This window comes from Pituophis catenifer, unplaced genomic scaffold (genome assembly GCF_029215685.1).
Source record: "Pituophis catenifer annectens isolate HBS135680 unplaced genomic scaffold, rPitCat1.0.hap2 SCAF_1, whole genome shotgun sequence".
NCBI classification, from domain to species: Eukaryota; Metazoa; Chordata; class Lepidosauria; order Squamata; family Colubridae; genus Pituophis; species Pituophis catenifer.
The window spans coordinates 60,012,785-60,032,715 of record NW_027256881.1 but is presented as its reverse complement, the minus strand read 5'-3'; the positions used below and the strand labels follow the sequence as shown (position 1 = coordinate 60,032,715).

General features: G+C 40.5%; 1 protein-coding gene across 1 annotated transcript; it reads left to right on the top strand.

Moving 5' to 3' along the window:
* Positions 1–2,925: 2,925 nt before the first annotated feature.
* Positions 2,926–19,684, top strand: HSP90AB1 (heat shock protein 90 alpha family class B member 1). The gene is made up of 12 exons (XM_070932463.1): positions 2,926–3,029; positions 5,223–5,369; positions 7,299–7,505; positions 8,593–8,752; positions 9,846–9,979; positions 11,362–11,685; positions 13,156–13,321; positions 15,764–15,954; positions 16,307–16,454; positions 17,426–17,694; positions 17,827–18,160; positions 19,094–19,684. Exons 2-12 carry the CDS (start codon positions 5,223–5,225, stop codon positions 19,201–19,203), a joined length of 2,190 nt encoding a protein of 729 aa, XP_070788564.1. The 5' UTR covers positions 2,926–3,029; the 3' UTR covers positions 19,204–19,684.
* The last annotated feature ends 247 nt before the right edge of the window (positions 19,685–19,931 follow it).

Here is a 19,931-nt window from a genome sequence, read left to right as displayed (position 1 = left end):
TGTCTCTCTCCCTGGGATGTAGGGGAAGCTGTTGCCCTGCCGATCGTTGACGCCCTTCTGGCTTTTGCAACATCAGCTGAACCGGCGATGCAAAGGGAAAGCTCCTTAGTCTAGTCAGTGGATGCATCCACCTAGGCATCAAAAGAGGAAGACAGATGAAGTTAGAGCTCCCTCTGCTGGCAATAACGAGACTTTCAGGTTCTCGTGGGAAGGGCGGGGGAAAGGGCGGGAAAGGAAAAGAAGCCGACGGTCGAAACCAGCAAGGCGGGAGTCTTCGCGCAGAAACTACGGTTTCATCACCAACCAGCCACGATACTGTCTCCCTGCGCTATCGTGGGAAGGCTCTCCGAAAATAGTCCTTGCCGGCCTCCCTGGCCTGAAACACGCTAATCAAAGCCGTTTGAGCGACCCTCCCGGAGGGAACCGCGCCGTGGGAAGAGTCGAGAGCTTTGCGGAGAAAGTTTGCGCGGAATCCAAAGGCAAGAACGAGCGAACGTCCCTGAACGCGGACAAGTGCTTTCTCCAGCGAGATCTCTGGCTTCTCGGGATGTGCTGGGGGCCAGGTTTTCAAGTCAAAACGTTTGGAATTGAAGAGTGACAGACAGTTCCTTTCATCGCCTCTTGAGCTGTTAATCGTGCAAGCCCCATTTTAGATCCCATTTTAACCCCCGCCATCACTGCAGAACCTCACTAAGAGGAGACAGGAGAAAGCGCTGAACCTGAACGTCTCCGCCCATTTGCTTTCACTTAAGAGAGAAAGCTCGGTGGGTCCCACAATATACACCACGAGATTAAAAAAACCCTTTAGATTGCAACAATGACGAGCATTAAAAACGGACTCGGAGCCATTCCATGGACCCCGTCAGAAACATTTTCAAGCCGATTTATTGTTTTAAATTCAATTTCTCTATGGCACGAACTGTAGAACTACTGATAACTAAAAACAGAAATTTTATGTTTCAGCCTGAGCCTTTCAGATCTTCAAGTTCTGGACTTCTGAAGAGATAGAAATTTCATATTTTAATATTCTTCCCCAACCATTTATGTTGGGATTTTTTATAAATATCAAAGTAGCTGGTCGGCAGATAGAAGAGCATGTAATAGGCAAGGTGGTTGTATAAAAACACTAATTTATTACTCATTTTAGAGACTTGAAGTATATCCATATATTTTTGTTATAGTGGGATCCTTGGTCCTCTCTGAATTCGTTTTCTTGCAGATATTTCATTACCTAACTGCATAACATTGAAGACTCATATTACCTAGATTAATAATGAAATATCAGCAAGCAAATCCACTAAAAACTTCACAGTGCAGCCCTGAGCTATACATATTCTCTTTTATTGGAAATTTCAGTTATCACTGAGCAGATCTCCATCATCATCTGCTAACCAGGAATGGATTATTGATTTCCTGATGCTATTCTGATGGTAGACAGGAAACTGATCTATAACCTAACATTGTTAGGAAGGGCAATTATATCTGCCATGAATTGTTACAGCTGGAAACACTGGAGAAAAGTTGGGGTTGAAAGTTACCAATCATAAAATTAGCTGAGGAATGGGGCTGATCTTCAAGTGCAGCACGTTTAATATTTCTGAACTGACTGCAGTAAGACTGAAGGCTGCTGGAAACTTGGAATAAAGGCTTGGAATTTCCTGCTCTGTTTTTGTTTGTGGGAAGAAATTTAAGAGGGTTGGGTTGACACAATGTAACTGGGGTCCCTTTGTGGCCCATAACTTCTTCTCTGATGTCAAAAATCAACCCAAAGAAGGTGGGTTGATATTTTTAAGGGTATTTATGCATCTATAAGGTTTAAGAAGCCACCTTTGCCCTTAAAGTTTCTAAAATTAAAAAAAAAAGTTGGCTCTGGAAGTTTCAAATAGTATCACAAAATGCTCAATTCTGACATCCAGGTTTCAAAGTCTTTTAAGTTGTCAACCAAATCTACTTAGCAAGAAATAAACCCTCAGATATTTCTTCAGTGTTGGCTTCATAATTTTTTTGGCCTTAAATTAGAACAAAGCTTCCATTTATAACCCCCCTTTAATTCAAATGTTTTGATATTATATATATAATATATATCAAAATATATATTATAGATCATGGAATTGTCCATGAAATCATACTCTAGAGACATTCTGTGGTATGTAAGGCATTTCAGGAAAAAAATGGAATAAAGAGTACACTATAATTTCATTTGGGGATGATTTTAAAATGTTTTGCTTTCACAATACTTACGACAGGGTTTGCATAGGATACTGCAAGCTAGTCACATTTCATCTTAGTATTTTAGGTAAATCCAGGCCACTAAATCAGTTTATAGGTCAGTGTATTTATGTAAGCTGAAACATTTGGGTTAAACAGCAGTAAGCATGCATGTTGTACAAACCTAGTTTTAAGTGCCTAGATTTCTGGGAAAACATCCCCATGAATTAAATATTATTCTCAAATAAAAACATGTGTGGTTAACCTATTAATCCATCAATCAAAGCAACTTGAAGGAGAATGAAAATTAGGCTTAAAAGGCTATTAATGTGAGCTCTTATAAAAAGTGGAGATAGTGTGTGCCATCAGAAAAACAGCATTTGCCCCAGATACATCCATCACACATCCAAACGGAGAAAAAAATAAATTGAGATTTCATAATCCGATGCAAATGGACGCATGCTTTGTGGGCTTTGGAAACGTTGCTTTTCAGCGTATAAGACAAACAGGTGGATGTTAAAAGAGATTAGAACACTTAACGATGAAATGAAATGATTTCGTCCATTATTAGATAAGAAATGGCATCATTTCAAAGCGGGGGAAGAACAAAGGCAGCCCACAGCCACAGCGCCGTCAGAGGGTGCTGTCGATCTCAGAAGAGGCCCTTTTAAGGCGGACGGAGCGAAGGCCCGAAGGATTTCGCGATCAGCCTCTATAAAGGGCCGAGGGAAACGACGGCACTTCCTCTCCGGGCTGCGCAGCTCTCCCTGTCGGAAGGTCACGCCGTGCTCCAGGCTCGTCTCTCCCGCTCGTCGATCAAAGTAAGCGGCCTCCTCCTCCACCCAGAAATGGAAAAATCGAATATTCTCTTCCAATTTCTACATGGAAACGGGCCGGAAAATCTCGCCTATCTCCCCCCTCTTCGCTGCCGCCTCTGGCGCAGTAAAGACCGACGAGGAGGCCAGTTTCCCCGGGCCACGTGCTTTCTCAGGCGAGCCGAACGCCTCGGCCTCCGGGTCTCTTACCAACCGCCGGGGTCTCAATTCGCGGGGCTCGCCGGTGCTTAGGCCGCCTGGGTGCCTGATTCGGGTTAATCCACGGCGTGGCCGCGAGGGGGGGGGGTGAGGCCTAGCCAGGCGGGCAAAGCGCTGTGGCAGTGCGTGCACTGCGCCAGGCCTGCCTGCCAACAACCCCCCCCCCCCTTTCGCCTCCGCCGCCGCCAGCCTGCCATGCTTGAGTGTCGAGCCTCGGATTAGCGTCCGGTTTGGTTTACGATTATCCGCCTTCTGGCGAGCAGGGCGAAACCCGTGTCTGGCGCTGCGCCTTCCTCGAGGGCCCCGCGCTCCTCGGCGTTGCAAAACGGCATTGCTTTCATTTCTGTCCCTCGCGAGTTGTAAATAGGTTGGCATCCAGCCTTAACTCACGAGACGCCGCTCTAATGCCTGAAACATAGGTACATACGTTTGTATATACACTGCTCAAAAAAATAAAGGGAACACAAGCAGAAGACATCCGAGATCTGAATGAATGAAATAGCCTCATTAAATACTTTGTTCTTTACATACAGTAGTTTATACGCTGCTCAAACAACTAAAGGGAACACAAAACTACTGTATGTAACGAACAAGGTATTTAATAAGGCTATTTCATTCATTCAGATCTCGGATGTCTTCTGCTTATGTTCCCTTTATTTTTTGAACAGTGTATGTATGTTTCGGGCATTATAGAGCACCATCTCTGAGTTAAGGCTGGATGCAAACCTAGATAGATAGATAGATAGATAGATAGATAGATAGATAGATAGATAGATAGATAGATAGATAGATAGATAGAAGATAGATAGATAGATAGATAGATAGATAGATGATAGATAGATAGATAGATAGATGATAGATAGATGATAGATAGATGATAGATAGATGATAGATAGATAGAATAGATAGATAGATATTATCTATTTTTTGATCAGTTTTAAGGGCTGAGATTGTTGCTCTTTTCGCTCATATCCATGGACATTTCAGCGTGATTAAAATAGGAATCAAAAGAACAAAGAAAAAAAAGCGGAGGTGGATCTCAGGGTAGCATTGCAAAACATGTTAGGAGGCTTCATTTCGGAGCCTTGATCTCTTTAAACCACGAAATAATCCTGGCTATAAATCCTTGGGGGTTTTTTTGGGGGGGGGAGTTTAGGATGTAGGAATCGCAATGTGTTGGAAGTTAGTCAACCTAAATCTAGATTTAAGCTGTGCTGATGTAATGGAATGTGTGGATGACCTTGGGGAAAGAGTGGAAGAGATGGTGCTTATTAGGAAACAATCTGACAAGAGAGGAAGGAAATAAAATACATTTTATAAAATAAAATTTAGTAATTTAATGGTCAGAGAAAGAAATTCAGGAAGGATTGTCCTAGGTTCAAGCAATTAAAAGGCGGTTGTGGGAAGTTTGTACTTTCTGATTTGCAGATTATGTTCATATGGCCTTACAATAAAGTAGAATTAGTTTATCTAATCCCGTTACCTGTCTGGTTTACCTGGGAGGGCTGACATCTTGTCTGGAACTTCAGATTTCTGATGTTCTGGTTTAGTAAAGGTATTGTAACAGAGCTAAAAATGCCCTGTTCTGCTGTAGCACTATGCTCATTATTAGAAGTAATTTTCTAGGGACCTGGAGGAGATGGGAGAATGAGGAGGGTTATGTTTTGTGCTGGAGAGTGCTGCTGCCATCTAGTAGTAGGATATAATAGGTATACTAGTAGAGGAGGAAGAAAGCATGCCATTTGCTCCCTGCCGAGTCATCCACTTTCTTATTTTCAGCAACCTGTGGCTATTAAACTAGGGCTAAAATACAAGCCAATCATAGTCTCTGTCCTCCATTTTTAAAGGCAGGCAATGCTAGAGATTTCTCTTGCAAGGTAGTTGGCTGTTACAATCCACAATATAAGATGCAACTTTGAGCATTCTGTAAAAAGGTATATGCCTATTACAAAGGATGTGAACTCTTGAGTTGTTTTCCAGATGCCTGAAGAAATCCAGCATGGCGAAGAGGATGTGGAAACATTTGCCTTCCAGGCAGAGATCGCCCAGCTTATGTCCCTGATCATCAATACTTTTTACTCCAACAAGGAAATCTTTATGCGGGAGATAATTTCCAATGCCTCTGATGTGAGTATAGAGACTTGGAGCTAGGGCAGAGGAAAAGGAAAAGGCAAGAGTGCAGGGAAATTGGTACTTGGAGTGGATTGAATAAAAACTAACATTTAAATCAAATCTTGTAGTCCTTTGCCCTGAAGTCTCAAGAGATAGGAGTTAAATCCAACCCATGTAGAAGACACCAGATTGGAAAAGAAATATGACAAGTGATCTGGACAATATTATAGTATGAATTATAATAGCATGATATTATGTTGTTCTGATTATTGGAATTCAAAACAGCTTTTTTTAAAATAGTGAATTTGATTAAAGAACATTACTTCTGATTTAAGGAGTAAATCTAGTTCTTTAAGGCATGTTCTATTTCAATACTATTGGTAAAAAATTGGCATTGGTAAAAAAATCACGTAAACAAATGATGGATTTGGTAAGAAATGTGCAGAGTTCTAGTCCTCAATTGGGCTCAGTTTAATGACCAAGCAAATGTTAGAAGGGAAAGTAGAATTCCCTGTTGCTCCTCTGCCATTAGGTTAGTAATTCTTGTGAGTTCTTTTACATGGCTGTTTCATATTCTTGTATACTTTTTTCTAAAACATAAGCACACTAATATTTGTTTTTGTTTTGATAAGAAAAGAGAGTTAATAGGTACAATAATTGCAAAAATTATTTGATGTGTTAACTTTTAATAACGGAATTGAGCCCTAATGTTATATCCTTTGTAATGTGAAGGCATAAGGAAACATGGTGGCTTTAGCATAATGGAAGACAGACCAATTGTGTTGCTGAATGTCTGCCACTGGGCATAAAATCAAAGCTAAGATCACATGAATAGTCCATCTGTCTCTCTGTTCTGTTCCCATTAGTAGCTAGCTACGTGCTTGAGAATCCCACAAGGCTTCTCAATTTTAGTCCTCCCTGATTTATCTCAGGTTGTATAACTTCAGGATCAATGCCCATCTGTCCTCTAAAAGTCTTGAATGTACTTCTGGAATGCTTCAAAAGCTTGCTATTGAATTGCAGTGTTGATTATATTAAATGCAGGGAGAGTAATCTTAATAATCCTATTTTAATTAAAATATCTTTTCATTAAATCAGCATAATTTTACCTTGGCTGTAACCACTTGTCTGTTCTAGCCCTCTCTATTGTTTGAAATATGATTTTCAGCTTTCAATGTAAAGTCAAGCCCATTAGGGGCATATTACCTAAGACTCCCCTCTCTCTTTCCTATTTTTGGTTTATAAGTAGCTGTGTATCAGCTGCCCTCTCTGCCATGCTTCTGTAAATGTGAACATGGCTTTATTGAGTGATAATTACCGGTGAACCCTGGTGAATTCCTTTAAGCCAAGATCATCACTTCATTTTATGGTTGCAGATTTCACAATTTCAAGTCCATGCATGTTTTTTTGTTTGACACTTACTGAGATCATCTAATTCATTGTACTATATGAGAGGAGGTGAGGCATTTGCCATGTCTGATTGTTTTTTATTCCAAAGCAAAATATATCTCTAAATTCTTTGATTAAATTATGAAGTACAGGAGAATATCAGCCTTACTTTCAAGAAAGCAACAATATGGTGTCCCCCTTTGTTCCTAAAACCTAATAAAGCAGAGCTAGATTATGATCATACACTCAGTGACTAAGAATGAGCACCTTTGAATTCAAAGAGTTGCCCTTCTGAATGGAAATTAAAATTGTACTAAGAAATATGTTTTTTTCTCACCGGAAATTTTGTCTAGAGTAAGTATATGAGTCCTTGTGCTGTTCACAACAGACATATGCTTTAGAGTAGGTTTGTGTGTGGGGGGGGATTCTTTTTAAAGTTTAAAACATCTTTTGTTTCCTGGACTTCATTTCTTTAAAACTAGAGATAATATAGATCCTTGAATAATGGTTGAAGCTTGACAGAATCCACAAAACTTACAATTTTTAACCTTCTAGGCTTTGGACAAGATCCGCTATGAGAGTCTAACAGATCCCTCAAAGCTGGAAAGTGGCAAGGAGTTGAAAATAGATATCATCCCCAATCCCCATGACCGTACCCTTACACTGGTGGACACTGGCATTGGAATGACAAAGGCAGATCTTGTCAACAATCTGGGAACTATTGCCAAGTCTGGCACAAAAGCCTTCATGGAAGCATTGCAGGTGAGTGGTTTCAACCTAGACTTTTGATAATGCTTTGGGTCTTCACGTAGCTATGAAGTTCTGACATCAAAGTTCCCTCACAGTGTGGTTAATTTGTCATAAATATGTATATCCTCAAAATTGAGTGGTGCATGATCTAGAGGTGAAGATGCCTCCCACTTGGAAGGTTGAGAGTTCAATCCTAGCAGCAACAGATGTTTACGGGCATAAAGAGGATATGCTGCAAACTCTGCATAGGCGTGAGGAAGGGCATCCGGCCAGTAAATGCTCAGCTTCATTTAGTTGCCCTGATTCCACCCTGATAAAAGGAAGTAGAGAGTTTAAAAATGTATAACTTCAAACTTGGCGATCACCTGAATTCCTTTGGTGATGGATGTGTCTTCTGTAGATAGAAACTGACTTACGTGTAGAAGGGCATTTGCTGAAAGAGATAAAATTGTCTGACGAGGATTGTCAGAACTTCATGTCTATAGAGTAGAGGCCAAACTAGCAGGAGCATCAAAATAGGAGTCTAAGTAACTAACAAAAAAAGAAGTGAATAAGCTAATTTACCTTAAGCAAAATAACATCATGGGCATGATTTATTCTACTGGAAAGGGGTTCTTGGATCCCTTTGACTATCTGAGATACTGCTTGTCTTGTTTGTGTACTTTAAAACCTCGCCAAGGCATTTCCAGGAAACTTGCTTTAAAAATAAATAAGGCATGACCTAAGGATCTAGTGGTGGCATGGAGTCTGTAAAATAGTTATAGGGGTATCAACTGCCCAGAGTCATGTATGTTAAGAAGGTGGCTAAGCAAATTGAATAAATAAAATCAAAACCAAACATTACAGAATATGGAATCCTATGTCCAAGATGTGCTTTCTATATGCATAAGATGTAGTCGGAATTATACCCTATTCTTACTTGGCGTAAGAATTTAAATTTAAATTAAATTAAATTTAGCATAAGGTTTTAGCTGAGCTGAATTCCCTATGGATAAAACATGCTTTTGCAGCTATGTCAAAACCTGTGTTTGTAATCTGGTATGGTAGATACTGTAAGTTACTGTTGCCTGTTATACATGTTGCATCCCTTGTTTTTTAGGCTGGCGCAGACATCTCCATGATTGGGCAATTTGGTGTGGGGTTTTACTCTGCTTACCTTGTGGCCGAGAAGGTTGTGGTCATCACCAAGCACAATGATGATGAGCAATATGCTTGGGAATCATCTGCAGGAGGCTCCTTCACTGTTCGGATTGATCATGGTACATAGTGATTTGTGTTTTTGGAAAACATTTGCCACCTAAAGAGGGATGGGAGACAAGGGAGGAGGAGGTTGAACCAGGGTTCTTAGTTGCTTTGAAGTGCACCATTCATTCTGAATGTTGCTAAGGAACAGTGATGGAGTGGTCAACATTAGATGGTGGGATATTTTTAATATTTTAAAAAATGGGTTGGTCTATTTTTATTGTCCTTAAGACAAACTTAATGCATAAAGTGATATTCATGATTTCACATTATTACTAGATTAAAATGTATACCTGAACTGAAGCCACAGCTTTTTCCTGTATTTTATTGGATACGATGCGGTTACACAGTGCCTTGCTTATTAGCATTGTGGGCATACCTCTAATTGAAATCTTCATATGCCTCCAGAAATCACATTTCATTGGATACCTTTACTCTTTTTTCTTTTTCATTTCCATTGTTAAATTACTTTTTTTGCAGCAGCATTTCCCCTGGTAGCAAAAATCCCTGCCCCTCCACCCACCCATGCCCAGCTGAGCGGCGCAATCATCAGAAGCTTTTTTTAAATTATTTTTAAAAGCATTTTTTCTACAACCTCTTCAGCCGAAAAAATGCTTTTAAAAGTAAAAAAAAAAAGCCTCTGATGATTGCGTGGCTCAGCTGGGATCATCAGAGGCTTTTAAAAGCATTTTTAACAACCTCTTCAGTCGAAGAGATTGTAGAAAAAATGGTTTTAAAAGTTAAAAAAAAAAGTTGGACACGCCCACCCAGTCACATTACCCTTCCCACACCAAGCCATGCCCACAGAACTGGTAGTAACAAATTTTACATTTCACCCCTTTCCCCAGAAAATATTGTGCTTTTCAGGAGGATATTTTTTAAAATACAGACTATATTTCTAGAAAATTATACTTTTAGTGTGTGTATTTGGCAGGAGGAGAATCTTTGGAGCAAATAGTAATTTTGCTTTTGCTAGAAACGCTCCCATTTTTAAGTTCTGACCTGGATTGCTTATAGTTTAGATTCAAGAGTAAATAGCACAGGCCTCAAAACTCAATGCAGTATCTGACCCTGGTAAAATGGCTCTCTTTGCCTCTCTTTGCCTTCTAGGTGAACCAATTGGGCGAGGCACCAAAGTGATCTTGTACCTAAAGGATGATCAGACAGAATATCTGGAGGAGCGCCGTATCAAGGAAGTTGTGAAGAAGCACTCACAGTTCATCGGATACCCCATCACCCTCTATGTATGTATTGTGGACCAACAGGTCTGATAATAAATATCATTGCTGCTTTTAGCTCTTTGCTACAGCCAATTTCACATTCCTGCTTCTGGGGAAGTACTTTCTGAACAGTCCCAAGGTTGAGAATATCTTTTTTCCCCTGGTAGCAATTGGGTTTCCCCATATTCCCAAAATATGTTTTGAAAGTAAGTCGGTGTAAGAAGAACATTGATTAATCTTGGGGAGGATGATCAGAATGGTGAAAGGTCTTTCAACCATGTTTTTTGAAAAACGGTTGAAGAGTTTTGCCTGGAGAGAAAAAGGAAAAAAGAGGTAATGATCTTTAGATATCTGAAGGGCTATCCTGCACACAGAGCAAGCATATTTAGTCACTCTTTTTCTAAAAAACAGAAGTGGAAACAATGGGTAAGAATTGGAGAGAAGCAGGTTTTGGCTAAAGTTTGAAGAGGCATCCTTATGCTAATACAAAGAGTTACAGGTAGTCCTTGACTTAACAATCATCTGATCAGCACTTAGGTTGTCTTCTTCCAACACGCAAGTGCATTCAGACAAGCATAAGATACGTTTTCTGAGTTTGGACAGATATAACTTGATACCTTGTGGGTAAATGTGACATTTCCAGATTTACTCAAATATGGCCAACATTATAACAAACCTGATGAAGTCAAAACAATGGCATACACACAGTGATGTCATCATGCATGTGTTGTCATCCCACACCCCACACCCCACACATATTGTTCCAGAGCATCTTGCATGATCTTGTAACATAGAATTCTTCTGCCTGCGATGAAGTCTTTTTTTAAAAAAAAAATTGATTTATATGCTGCCCTTCTCCGGAGACTCAGGGCGGCTTACAATGCGTTAAGCAATAGCCTCCAAATGTAAACCACGTGACCACAGGGATGCTGCCATGGTCATAAGTGAGAACAATGGTCATGTCACTTTTTTTCAGTGCCGTTGTAACTTTGTACAGTCACTAAATGAACTGTTGTAAATTGAGGGCTACCTGTACATTATCCATTCCCAATTGTTCTGAAAAGCTAAAATAGAAATGTATTAAAAACTGTGCTTGGGTTTAATGGGAAATAAAGAAAGGTAAAAGGTATGCTACTTCATGAAGTTACAGACAGGTGTTAACGCTCAAGTGCTCAAAAGCATTGTTTTGTTTTCTGTTGAATCCGAAGTTGGACTTTCTCACACGGGCAGCATAAATCCTCAAAGATCTCTTAGAAAACAAGCTTGGAGCTCCTGAACTGTCCTAAGGAAAGGACTTGTCTCATTTTCTGAGCGCTTGCAGTAGACTTGATGTGAAGGATGCTGTATCTGCCCCTCCCTTATTTTATCCGGCAGACCTTAAGTAACACCTTTCCTTGCCTTTGTAGCTGGAAAAGGAGCGGGACAAGGAGATCAGCGATGATGAGGCAGAGGAGGAAGAGGAGAAGAAAGCTGAGAAGGAGGAGGAAGAGGAAGCCCCCAAAGATGAAGAGAAGCCCAAGATTGAGGATGTGGGTTCGGATGAGGAGGAGGAGGAAAGCGGCAAGAGCAAAAAGAAGACCAAAAAGATCAAAGAGAAGTATATTGACCGCGAGGAGCTGAACAAGACCAAGCCCATCTGGACCCGCAACCCTGATGATATCACCCAGGAGGAATACGGCGAGTTCTACAAGAGCCTCACTAATGACTGGGAAGACCACTTGGCAGTCAAGGTGAGCGACTTGGGCGATGAGAGGGGGAACTGATCTGGATGTCCATCTAAGCAAAAGGTTTTTCGCAGTTAGCAGAGAGGTCCAAATGGCAGCTGATGGGCTTCTTTAGAACTGACCATGCTTAATGTTTACAGCTGCCTGGTAGAGAGCCCTGAATCTTGACACATTGTTTTGCTTGCTACAGAATATCTTTCACATTTTTTCCCCATTAACGCAGCTCTCACTGATACACAACTTTCAGCTTCTCTTTTCTTCCGTCTGCTTTCTCTGACTGCTGTAGCAGAGAATATTTCAAGGTGTTCCTTAACTGTTGACTTAAGTGTTCCATGATGAGAGCGTTAAAGGCAGCTCACCCTGTGAAGGAAAAACTTTGGTGTCTCTTCCCCCCCCCCCACCCGTGCTTCTGTTCATAAGCAAAATAAGCAGTAAATATAAGACCCTGCCTCAAGATTTAGGTGAATGGAAATAATGGGGACTGCAGCAACGTGTACATTATTGTCCCTCATGTCAGTTTTTCCGTAAAGTGATATTTAGCATAGTGCTTCAAGTCGGGAGGTGTGGGTGGAGGAGAGAATGAGACTTCCTCTCTTTTTTACTCGTTTTGACCTGTTAATGTCAAATTTAGAAGATAATATTGAAAATGAGGTCTGTCTCTGGTGGTTGCTTTCCGTATGTGCTGTCCTTTTCTGACCTTCAGGAAGAGTTGGGAGTTTTCTGCTAGTGCACAAGGAATTTTTTCTGACACAAATTTGTGTCAAAACTCATACTTTTTTCTTATTTCAGGAGATTTTGTCACAAATATCTTTCCAGCTTAGGGCAAAGGCCAGAATGTAACAGCTGAAGTAATTTCTCAGTTTGCCCAATTAATGGCTGGATTGAGAGAGCTACACTGGTTTCCATTTAGCTTTGGGTGATTCAAAGTACGGGTTCTTTAAAACCTTACATGATGCAGGACCTGCATATCTGTGGAATCATTTTCTCCCACAGTTTCTGCCAAGATCTGGGGAGAGCACCTTTCATGTCTCTTTGTATTGCCATAATTGAGGGGACATGCTGTTTCTAGTAATGCCCCTCTCTTTTGGAGGATGCACAGCCCGAGGTTAAATCAATAACAACCCTACTGGCATCCAGGAAAAAGTTGCCAAGAACTGGCTGTTCTAGAAAACCTTTGGGAAATGATGGTGATAATTGTCATAATTGCATTGCCTGTAGGGTGTTAATGGATAGGATGGTTTGCTGATGTTAGTGGTAATGAGTTTTGCTGCGTTTCCTTTGTTCTCTATGTTTTGTTTTTGTATTATTAGTAAGCCACTTAAAACCATTTTTGGAACAGCAGCAAATACATTGCAGAAAGGGAAGAACAAAATGTGTTTTTTATGGTCAAGGATGGCTTGCTTCTAAGTGAATGTTAGTCAGTTGGAAATTAGTCAGGGGCTCACGGTACTTGCTTGTTCTTCCCAATCTTCCCAGCATTTCTCCGTGGAGGGGCAGTTGGAGTTCCGGGCGCTCCTTTTCATCCCCCGTCGGGCCCCATTTGACCTTTTTGAAAACAAGAAGAAAAAGAACAACATCAAACTCTACGTCAGGAGGGTCTTTATCATGGACAGCTGTGATGAACTCATCCCAGAATATTTGAGTAAGTCCTGCAGCCTTCCTGCACTTTTTCAGCTAGAATGACAAGTTGCTTAATTACCCTTTAGCTGACCTAATCTGCATTTACAATCACCCTGTTCCCACAACATGCTTCATTCACTAATCCAATCAGAACGGGTTTTGCCAACAGACAGTGACAGTAATCAGGCTCAAAGTCACCATTTTGGGAATACAGGTTGTCCTCGACTTATGACAACAATAGAGCTTGAAATTTCTGTTGCTAAGTGAGACAGTAGCTAAGTGACTTTTGCCCCATTTTACATCCTTTCTTGCCACAGTTGTTAAGTGAACCACTGCAGTTGTTAAGTTAGTAACAGTGATTCTGAAGTAAATCTGGTTTCTCCATTGAGATTCACTTGTCAGAAAGTCGCAAAAGATGATCACATGACCCCTGAGACAGTATAATCATCATAAATATGAACCAGTTGCCAACATGTCTGAATTTTGATCAGGTGACCATGGGGAGGGTGCTACCAACGGCTGTAAGGGTGAAAAATTTCATGTTGCTTTTTTCAGGGCCATTGTAACTTTGAACGGTCACTAAATGAACTGTTGTAAGTCAAAGACTGCCTGTACACAGGTTTCCAGGTGAGACTTAATGGCACTGCTGCCTCCTTCCTCATCAGCCATGGAAGCAGCAGAAAGTGCTGTAGGCCAGTGTTTCTCAACCTTGGTAGCTTGAAGATGGGGGTGGACTTCAACTCCCAGAATCCCCCAGCCAGCTACCAAGGTTGAGAAACACTGCTGTAGGCAGTTAAATGTTGGGGAATTGTGCCCTGGCAATGAGCTGTGTAATAGGAAGTCTTGCTTTTTTCGGCCATTCTTTCTCAAGTTCTTAATTTGCTTGGAGAACTAGGTATGAAAACTGGTCTTTGGACTGGGTTCAAATATTTGCCCTGTTGTGGCTATTTGGGGCTGTGTTTAGCTTCCCCAAGGGTTAATTACCTGGGTCAGTTAAGCCCTTTTTTTTGCAGTTCCCATGACACACTAACCCTCCGCCCCAACTCAAATCATGTTGTGGTAATAGGGTTTATGCCTGGGTAATCCCCCATTAGATTAGAACTAGATACCACAACTGTCAAACAACTACAGGTAGTCCTCAACTTTTTAACAATTCACTTAGTGACTTCAAAGTTACAACAGTGACCTCTGGCCATTTTTCACACTTATGAATGTTGTGGATGGTCATGTGATCAAAATTCAAATGCTTGGCCACTGACTCGCATTTGTGACGGTTGCAGTGTTCTCGGGGACACGTGATCACCTTTTGCAACCTTCTGGCAAACAAAGTGCCAGGGTTCCAACACCTCCACCGAAAGAAGACTCCAAGGCTTGATGCAAAGTCGGTGGGGAAACAAACCAGATTCATTTAACAACCGTGTTACTAACTTAACAACTGCAGTGATTCACTTAACAACTGGCAAGAAAGGTCATAAAATGGGGCAAAACTCAATAGAAATTTTGGGCTCAATTATGGTTGTAAGTCGAGGACTGCCTGTACTGTACAAGGTTGGTGGAGTTACGGTGGGCCATGTATATGAACAAAATGCATCTTTGTTCTGAAACAGAGGCCATCTTAATAACAGTGATATAGTTCACCCAAAAACTGGATTTTGCAATGCTGGTATCCTACTATTGAACTGCAATCCCTTCTTCTGCCAGCCCAGAGTTCTCTATATTGTATCATGTTTTCCTCTGATACACCTGACAAGAGCAGGGAGAGGGCTGATGAGTTGAAAGGAGACAAAAAGGAGTTTGGTTTCCTTTGCACACTCCTGTTTATCCAATTCCAAAAAAATGAAGCATATATCCCTGAATTCCTTTTGTTTAAAAACATGTTTAGTGGGATGGGATAGGTGAATTATCTGGCCTAACCTTTTTCCCAGTGTCCATCTCTGTGCAACAAATGTCATAAGTAGCTTTGCTCTATAGGAGAAAGGAAGACACGTTGGTGTAGTCAAGGTGTTTTTAAACTTACATCAATCTTAGCCAGCTTGGCTAATGCGAAGGGACTGGGAGTTATTTAGAACAATTGGAATGCATTGCACGGCTTCCTCTGTAGGGATATAGGAAATGCCTTGGGAAGAAATAGATCCAGGTGAATGGATCTAGGAGAATGAAAGCTGACAATAAATCCAGGTGGAACAGAGCAAAAATCCTTTGTAAGTTTCTATAGCACGTCATTGTTGGATGGGAAAGATCTCTTCACTTTAGTGCATTAACTCGATCAGACATGAAATATGAACAAAATGCACTTTAGAAGAGGGGACAATAAATATATGCATGGTATTTATACACATTCTCTTTCATCCTCCAATCACTGTAGTTTTAAAAATGTTCATCAGTCTGTTCTTACCTAGATTACATCACTGCCACAGCTGTCTCCCCACCTCCCTGATTTTGTTTACTTCTCTTATAAACACAGACTTTATTCGAGGTGTAGTGGATTCTGAAGATCTGCCCTTGAACATCTCTCGAGAAATGCTACAGCAAAGCAAGATTCTCAAAGTGATTCGGAAGAACATTGTCAAGAAATGTCTGGAACTTTTTGCAGAGTTGGCTGAAGATAAAGAGAACTATAAAAAATTCTATGAGGCCTTTTCTAAAAATCTGAAGGTGAGCGTTTTGCCCCATCCATTTGATAGCACAACAATTCAAAATATTTTTTTAGTTTGTTTCCTAACTTAGCTAGTTATTGAACAATGCTAGCTGTGAAACACACACTGCTAAGCTGTTTAGGTAGGTATATTGGTTTTAAAAAATATCCTTTTGTTTGTTACATAAAAAGAAAAGGATTTATAATCGTCTCCAGCTACCGTTTTTGGCTCATTTTCATACTTAAAATGAAAATGTTGATACGTAGGGTATCAAGATTTGTCTTTTTAGTTTAGATTGCCCTGTTGCAATGAGGGTGGAGAGTCTGTATAAATCCTGATATATAAATACATAAAAACTCATTCACTTTCAGCTGGGAATCCATGAAGATTCTGCCAACAGGAAGCGTCTCTCAGAGCTCTTGCGCTATCACACTTCTCATTCTGGAGATGAGATGAACTCTCTTACAGAGTATGTGTCCCGAATGAAGGAGAACCAGAAGAACATTTATTACATCACAGGTAAATGACAGTTCATTGGCCCTGACTGAACATATCACATGGCAGGAATGCTGTCTGCCCTGAACAGCCATCTTCTTATTCTTGATCTGAGACTTACATTGAATTTTCTAGGTTCTTTGGAAGCCTGTATTACCATCTGTACTGACATATTGCCTTCCCTAGTTCTTAATGAAGTGGCGTGGGAAAGCTGGGTTCATTCTCTAAACTGTAGGATTGCAGAGACCTGACCTGAAAATCTCTTAAGCAGTTTTAATTTAAGTATTTAAGGAAGTAGACTTTTGAGAAGACCGTGTGAATATTCATATTTTCATCTTCCTACAAATTCTATATGCCATATTCAAGTTTCAAAACCTCCTCCTTTTTCAATGCATTGTTAAAAATGGTGATTCATAATTCTCCTTACATTACGTTATGTAAAACATGCAAATTAAAATATGCAGAATTAATGCATATAATAGAAAATGAAATTTGCATTCCAAAAATCCTAGGGTTTTCTGCAGTTGGTTTACTCTGCTGAAATACTGGCTTCACACAACAGTGGATATAAAACTGTCTTTTCTCAGTGTATTGCTTAAAGTTACAAATAACTTTTAAACTTCTACAGCATCCAGTTTTACTATGAATTATTGATTCTATGGGTATTTCAAATAAATATTAGAGAAATATGTTAAAATAGTAAATAGAAAAGTAAATGAAATAAGGAAAAGTGGCATTGCTTTCTGGTACCACCAGTTTTGGACATCATAAAAGAGCTGGAATGCCTCCTTGCCTGATAGTAGTAGGATAGGAGCAGTTGATTAGAATATGAAAGGATTTGGGGTTTTTAATAACCAGCATATTGAGAGAACCAGTACACTTACAGTGTGCCCTTTTATGGAAGCTAATATCTAAAAGGGAACTGTGCTGTGATATTATTGGAGGTCCAATTGTGTAACTGGAGATTTACCACTTCCACCTCTCTGGTACTGCAGGAGAGAGCAAAGAACAAGTGGCCAATTCTGCCTTTGTGGAACGTGTGAGAAAGCGTGGCTTTGAGGTGATATACATGACGGAGCCCATTGATGAGTATAGTGTTCAACAACTGAAGGAGTTTGACGGGAAGACATTAGTATCAGTCACCAAGGAAGGCCTGGAATTGCCAGAAGATGAAGATGAAAAGAAAAAGATGGAAGAGAACAAATCTAAATTTGAGAATCTTTGCAAATTAATGAAGGAAATACTAGAGAAGAAGGTTGAAAAGGTGAGATTGTCATGTTGTTGCCCTTTATGGATGTTGGGAGCATTGATGTCATTATGGTTGTTGGGAGCGTACCTGTGCCCCCATCATACATTGTTGAAGTGCCATGACTTACAATTTGGCTTATCTTTCTAGGTGACAGTTTCAAACCGGCTAGTCTCTTCCCCCTGTTGTATTGTCACCAGCACCTATGGCTGGACAGCCAACATGGAACGTATCATGAAGGCCCAGGCTTTACGAGATAACTCTACTATGGGCTACATGATGGCCAAGAAACACCTGGAGATAAATCCCGATCACCCCATTGTAGAGACTTTGCGTCAAAAGGCTGAAGCAGACAAAAATGACAAGGCTGTCAAGGATCTAGTGGTACTTCTCTTTGAGACAGCATTACTTTCTTCAGGTTTCTCTTTGGAGGATCCACAGACCCACTCTAATCGAATCTATAGAATGATCAAGCTGGGATTAGGTGAGTTGCTAAAATCTCCTCAGGAATTTGATATTTTTATTATCTGAAGAGGGAAAACTTGCCTAGTGACTGCTTCACAATATTAGTATTTTGCCCTGATGTTTTCACCCCAGAGTAAGATATTTGGCAAAATAAATAGTGCAGTGGGTCTCAACCTTCCTAATGCCACGACCCTTTAATACAGTTCCTCATGTTGTGGTGACTCCCAATCATAAAATTATTCCTAAGACCATTGAAAATATGTGTTTTCTGATGGTCTTAGGCGACCCCTGTGAAAGGGTCGTCCGACCCCCAAAGGGGTTCCGACCCACAGGTTGAGAACCACTGAAATAGTGGATATTTGGCTTCAGCGAAAACATACCTCTTTGATTTGGGTAACAGTATTCCTGGAAATCTTCCCATAAATTTGTATTAACCTTTTAACAAGAAGAAATGTGTCCTGAGAGGGTAAAGTAAACTACATGGGGTGGTCCACATAACACTGCAGTCTTTCACATTGGCTGGTTATGGGTAAAGACATGAAGCACTGCCTGGAATCAGATACCAAACTCTGAAGCACCAAGAAAATATTTGAAGCTCTGATGCAAACTTCAATGATGCATCTTGAAAGATCAGGTGGTCACATACGAGTAAGAGTAAGAGTAAGCGCCCTGCCTCAGATTCATTACACATGCATACACATTGCTGTACATACAAAAACACTTACCTATAATAAGGAGAAAACATTTGCCCACCTTCATGCTTAAATTGTAGAATAAACTCTGGTGTATAAATGTGGTTTATTCACATCTCTAACATTTAAGTTATAACCATATAGATATTCATAGTGGGCTTTAGAGTTTTAGTATATTTGTGTACCTTTAGCCATACTAAGGTCATGGATGTGTAGCACTATTCAGGCATGGCCTAAGATACTCAATGCTTTTCTCCTAGGAATTGATGAAGAAGAAGTTGCTGTTGAAGAATCCACTTCTACTGTATCTGAAGAGATCCCTCCCCTGGAAGGAGACGAGGATGCATCACGCATGGAGGAGGTGGATTAAAGAGGAGGAGCTGATCTTCCCTCTTTCCTGCCTCCCTCTTTCCCTGTGCCATCACCTTGCTCAGGAACCCTGGCAGTACTAACTGCACCCTCAAGATGGTCTCTGTGTCTTTTATAAATGGTTAACTAACGTGGCAGGCAGCCTTCCACATTTATTTGGTCTGTCTGCTTGTTCAAAAATGCTGCTTTAGGGGAAAAGGGTCAGTCTAATTGTTCAAAGGGTTTTTGCTCCCCTGTCCATGAAGATTTTGTTCTAGTTTTAGCTTGACCGCCAAACTTCCATCCCACTATAGCTGAAGTAAACACCCAGAGAATGTCCTTCCCACTAATATAGCAGTGAGACTCCTTTTCTCCTCCCCACCACCCCCAATCTCTCGCTGCTGCCTGTTGTCTTGAGAAAGCAGGGATTTGCAATCTTGTTCACTGTGTTTGGTTTTGTTCTACTGGAATTAAAATAAAGAAGAATATGGTTTACAATGAAATGGGTTTGTTGATTTCATTATTATGATCAAGTCGCACAGTCAGCCAGATGTTTAGACTGGATTTGGCACTGTTATCAAGGAACTTGGGAAGGGCAGAAGCTGTTTGATGGCATTGAAAGGTATTGTTGCCAGATATATATTGTTCCAAATAAAGACACTTTTTGCAGTTGATGGATGGTGATTTGTTAGTGCTGATGGTGTTCAAGTGGTGCTCCAGAGGCTTTGTCATTTCACCCAAGGCATCTAT

Bases quoted from the DNA above. Each gene is read 5' to 3' on its own strand.
- HSP90AB1 (XM_070932463.1), top strand. From the start codon at position 5,223: ATGCCTGAAGAAATCCAGCATGGCGAAGAGGATGTGGAAACATTTGCC. The intron at 9,980-11,361 runs GTATGTATTGTG...TTGCCTTTGTAG, and splicing joins GATACCCCATCACCCTCTAT to CTGGAAAAGGAGCGGGACAA. The intron at 16,455-17,425 runs GTAAATGACAGT...CTGGTACTGCAG, and splicing joins GAACATTTATTACATCACAG to GAGAGAGCAAAGAACAAGTG.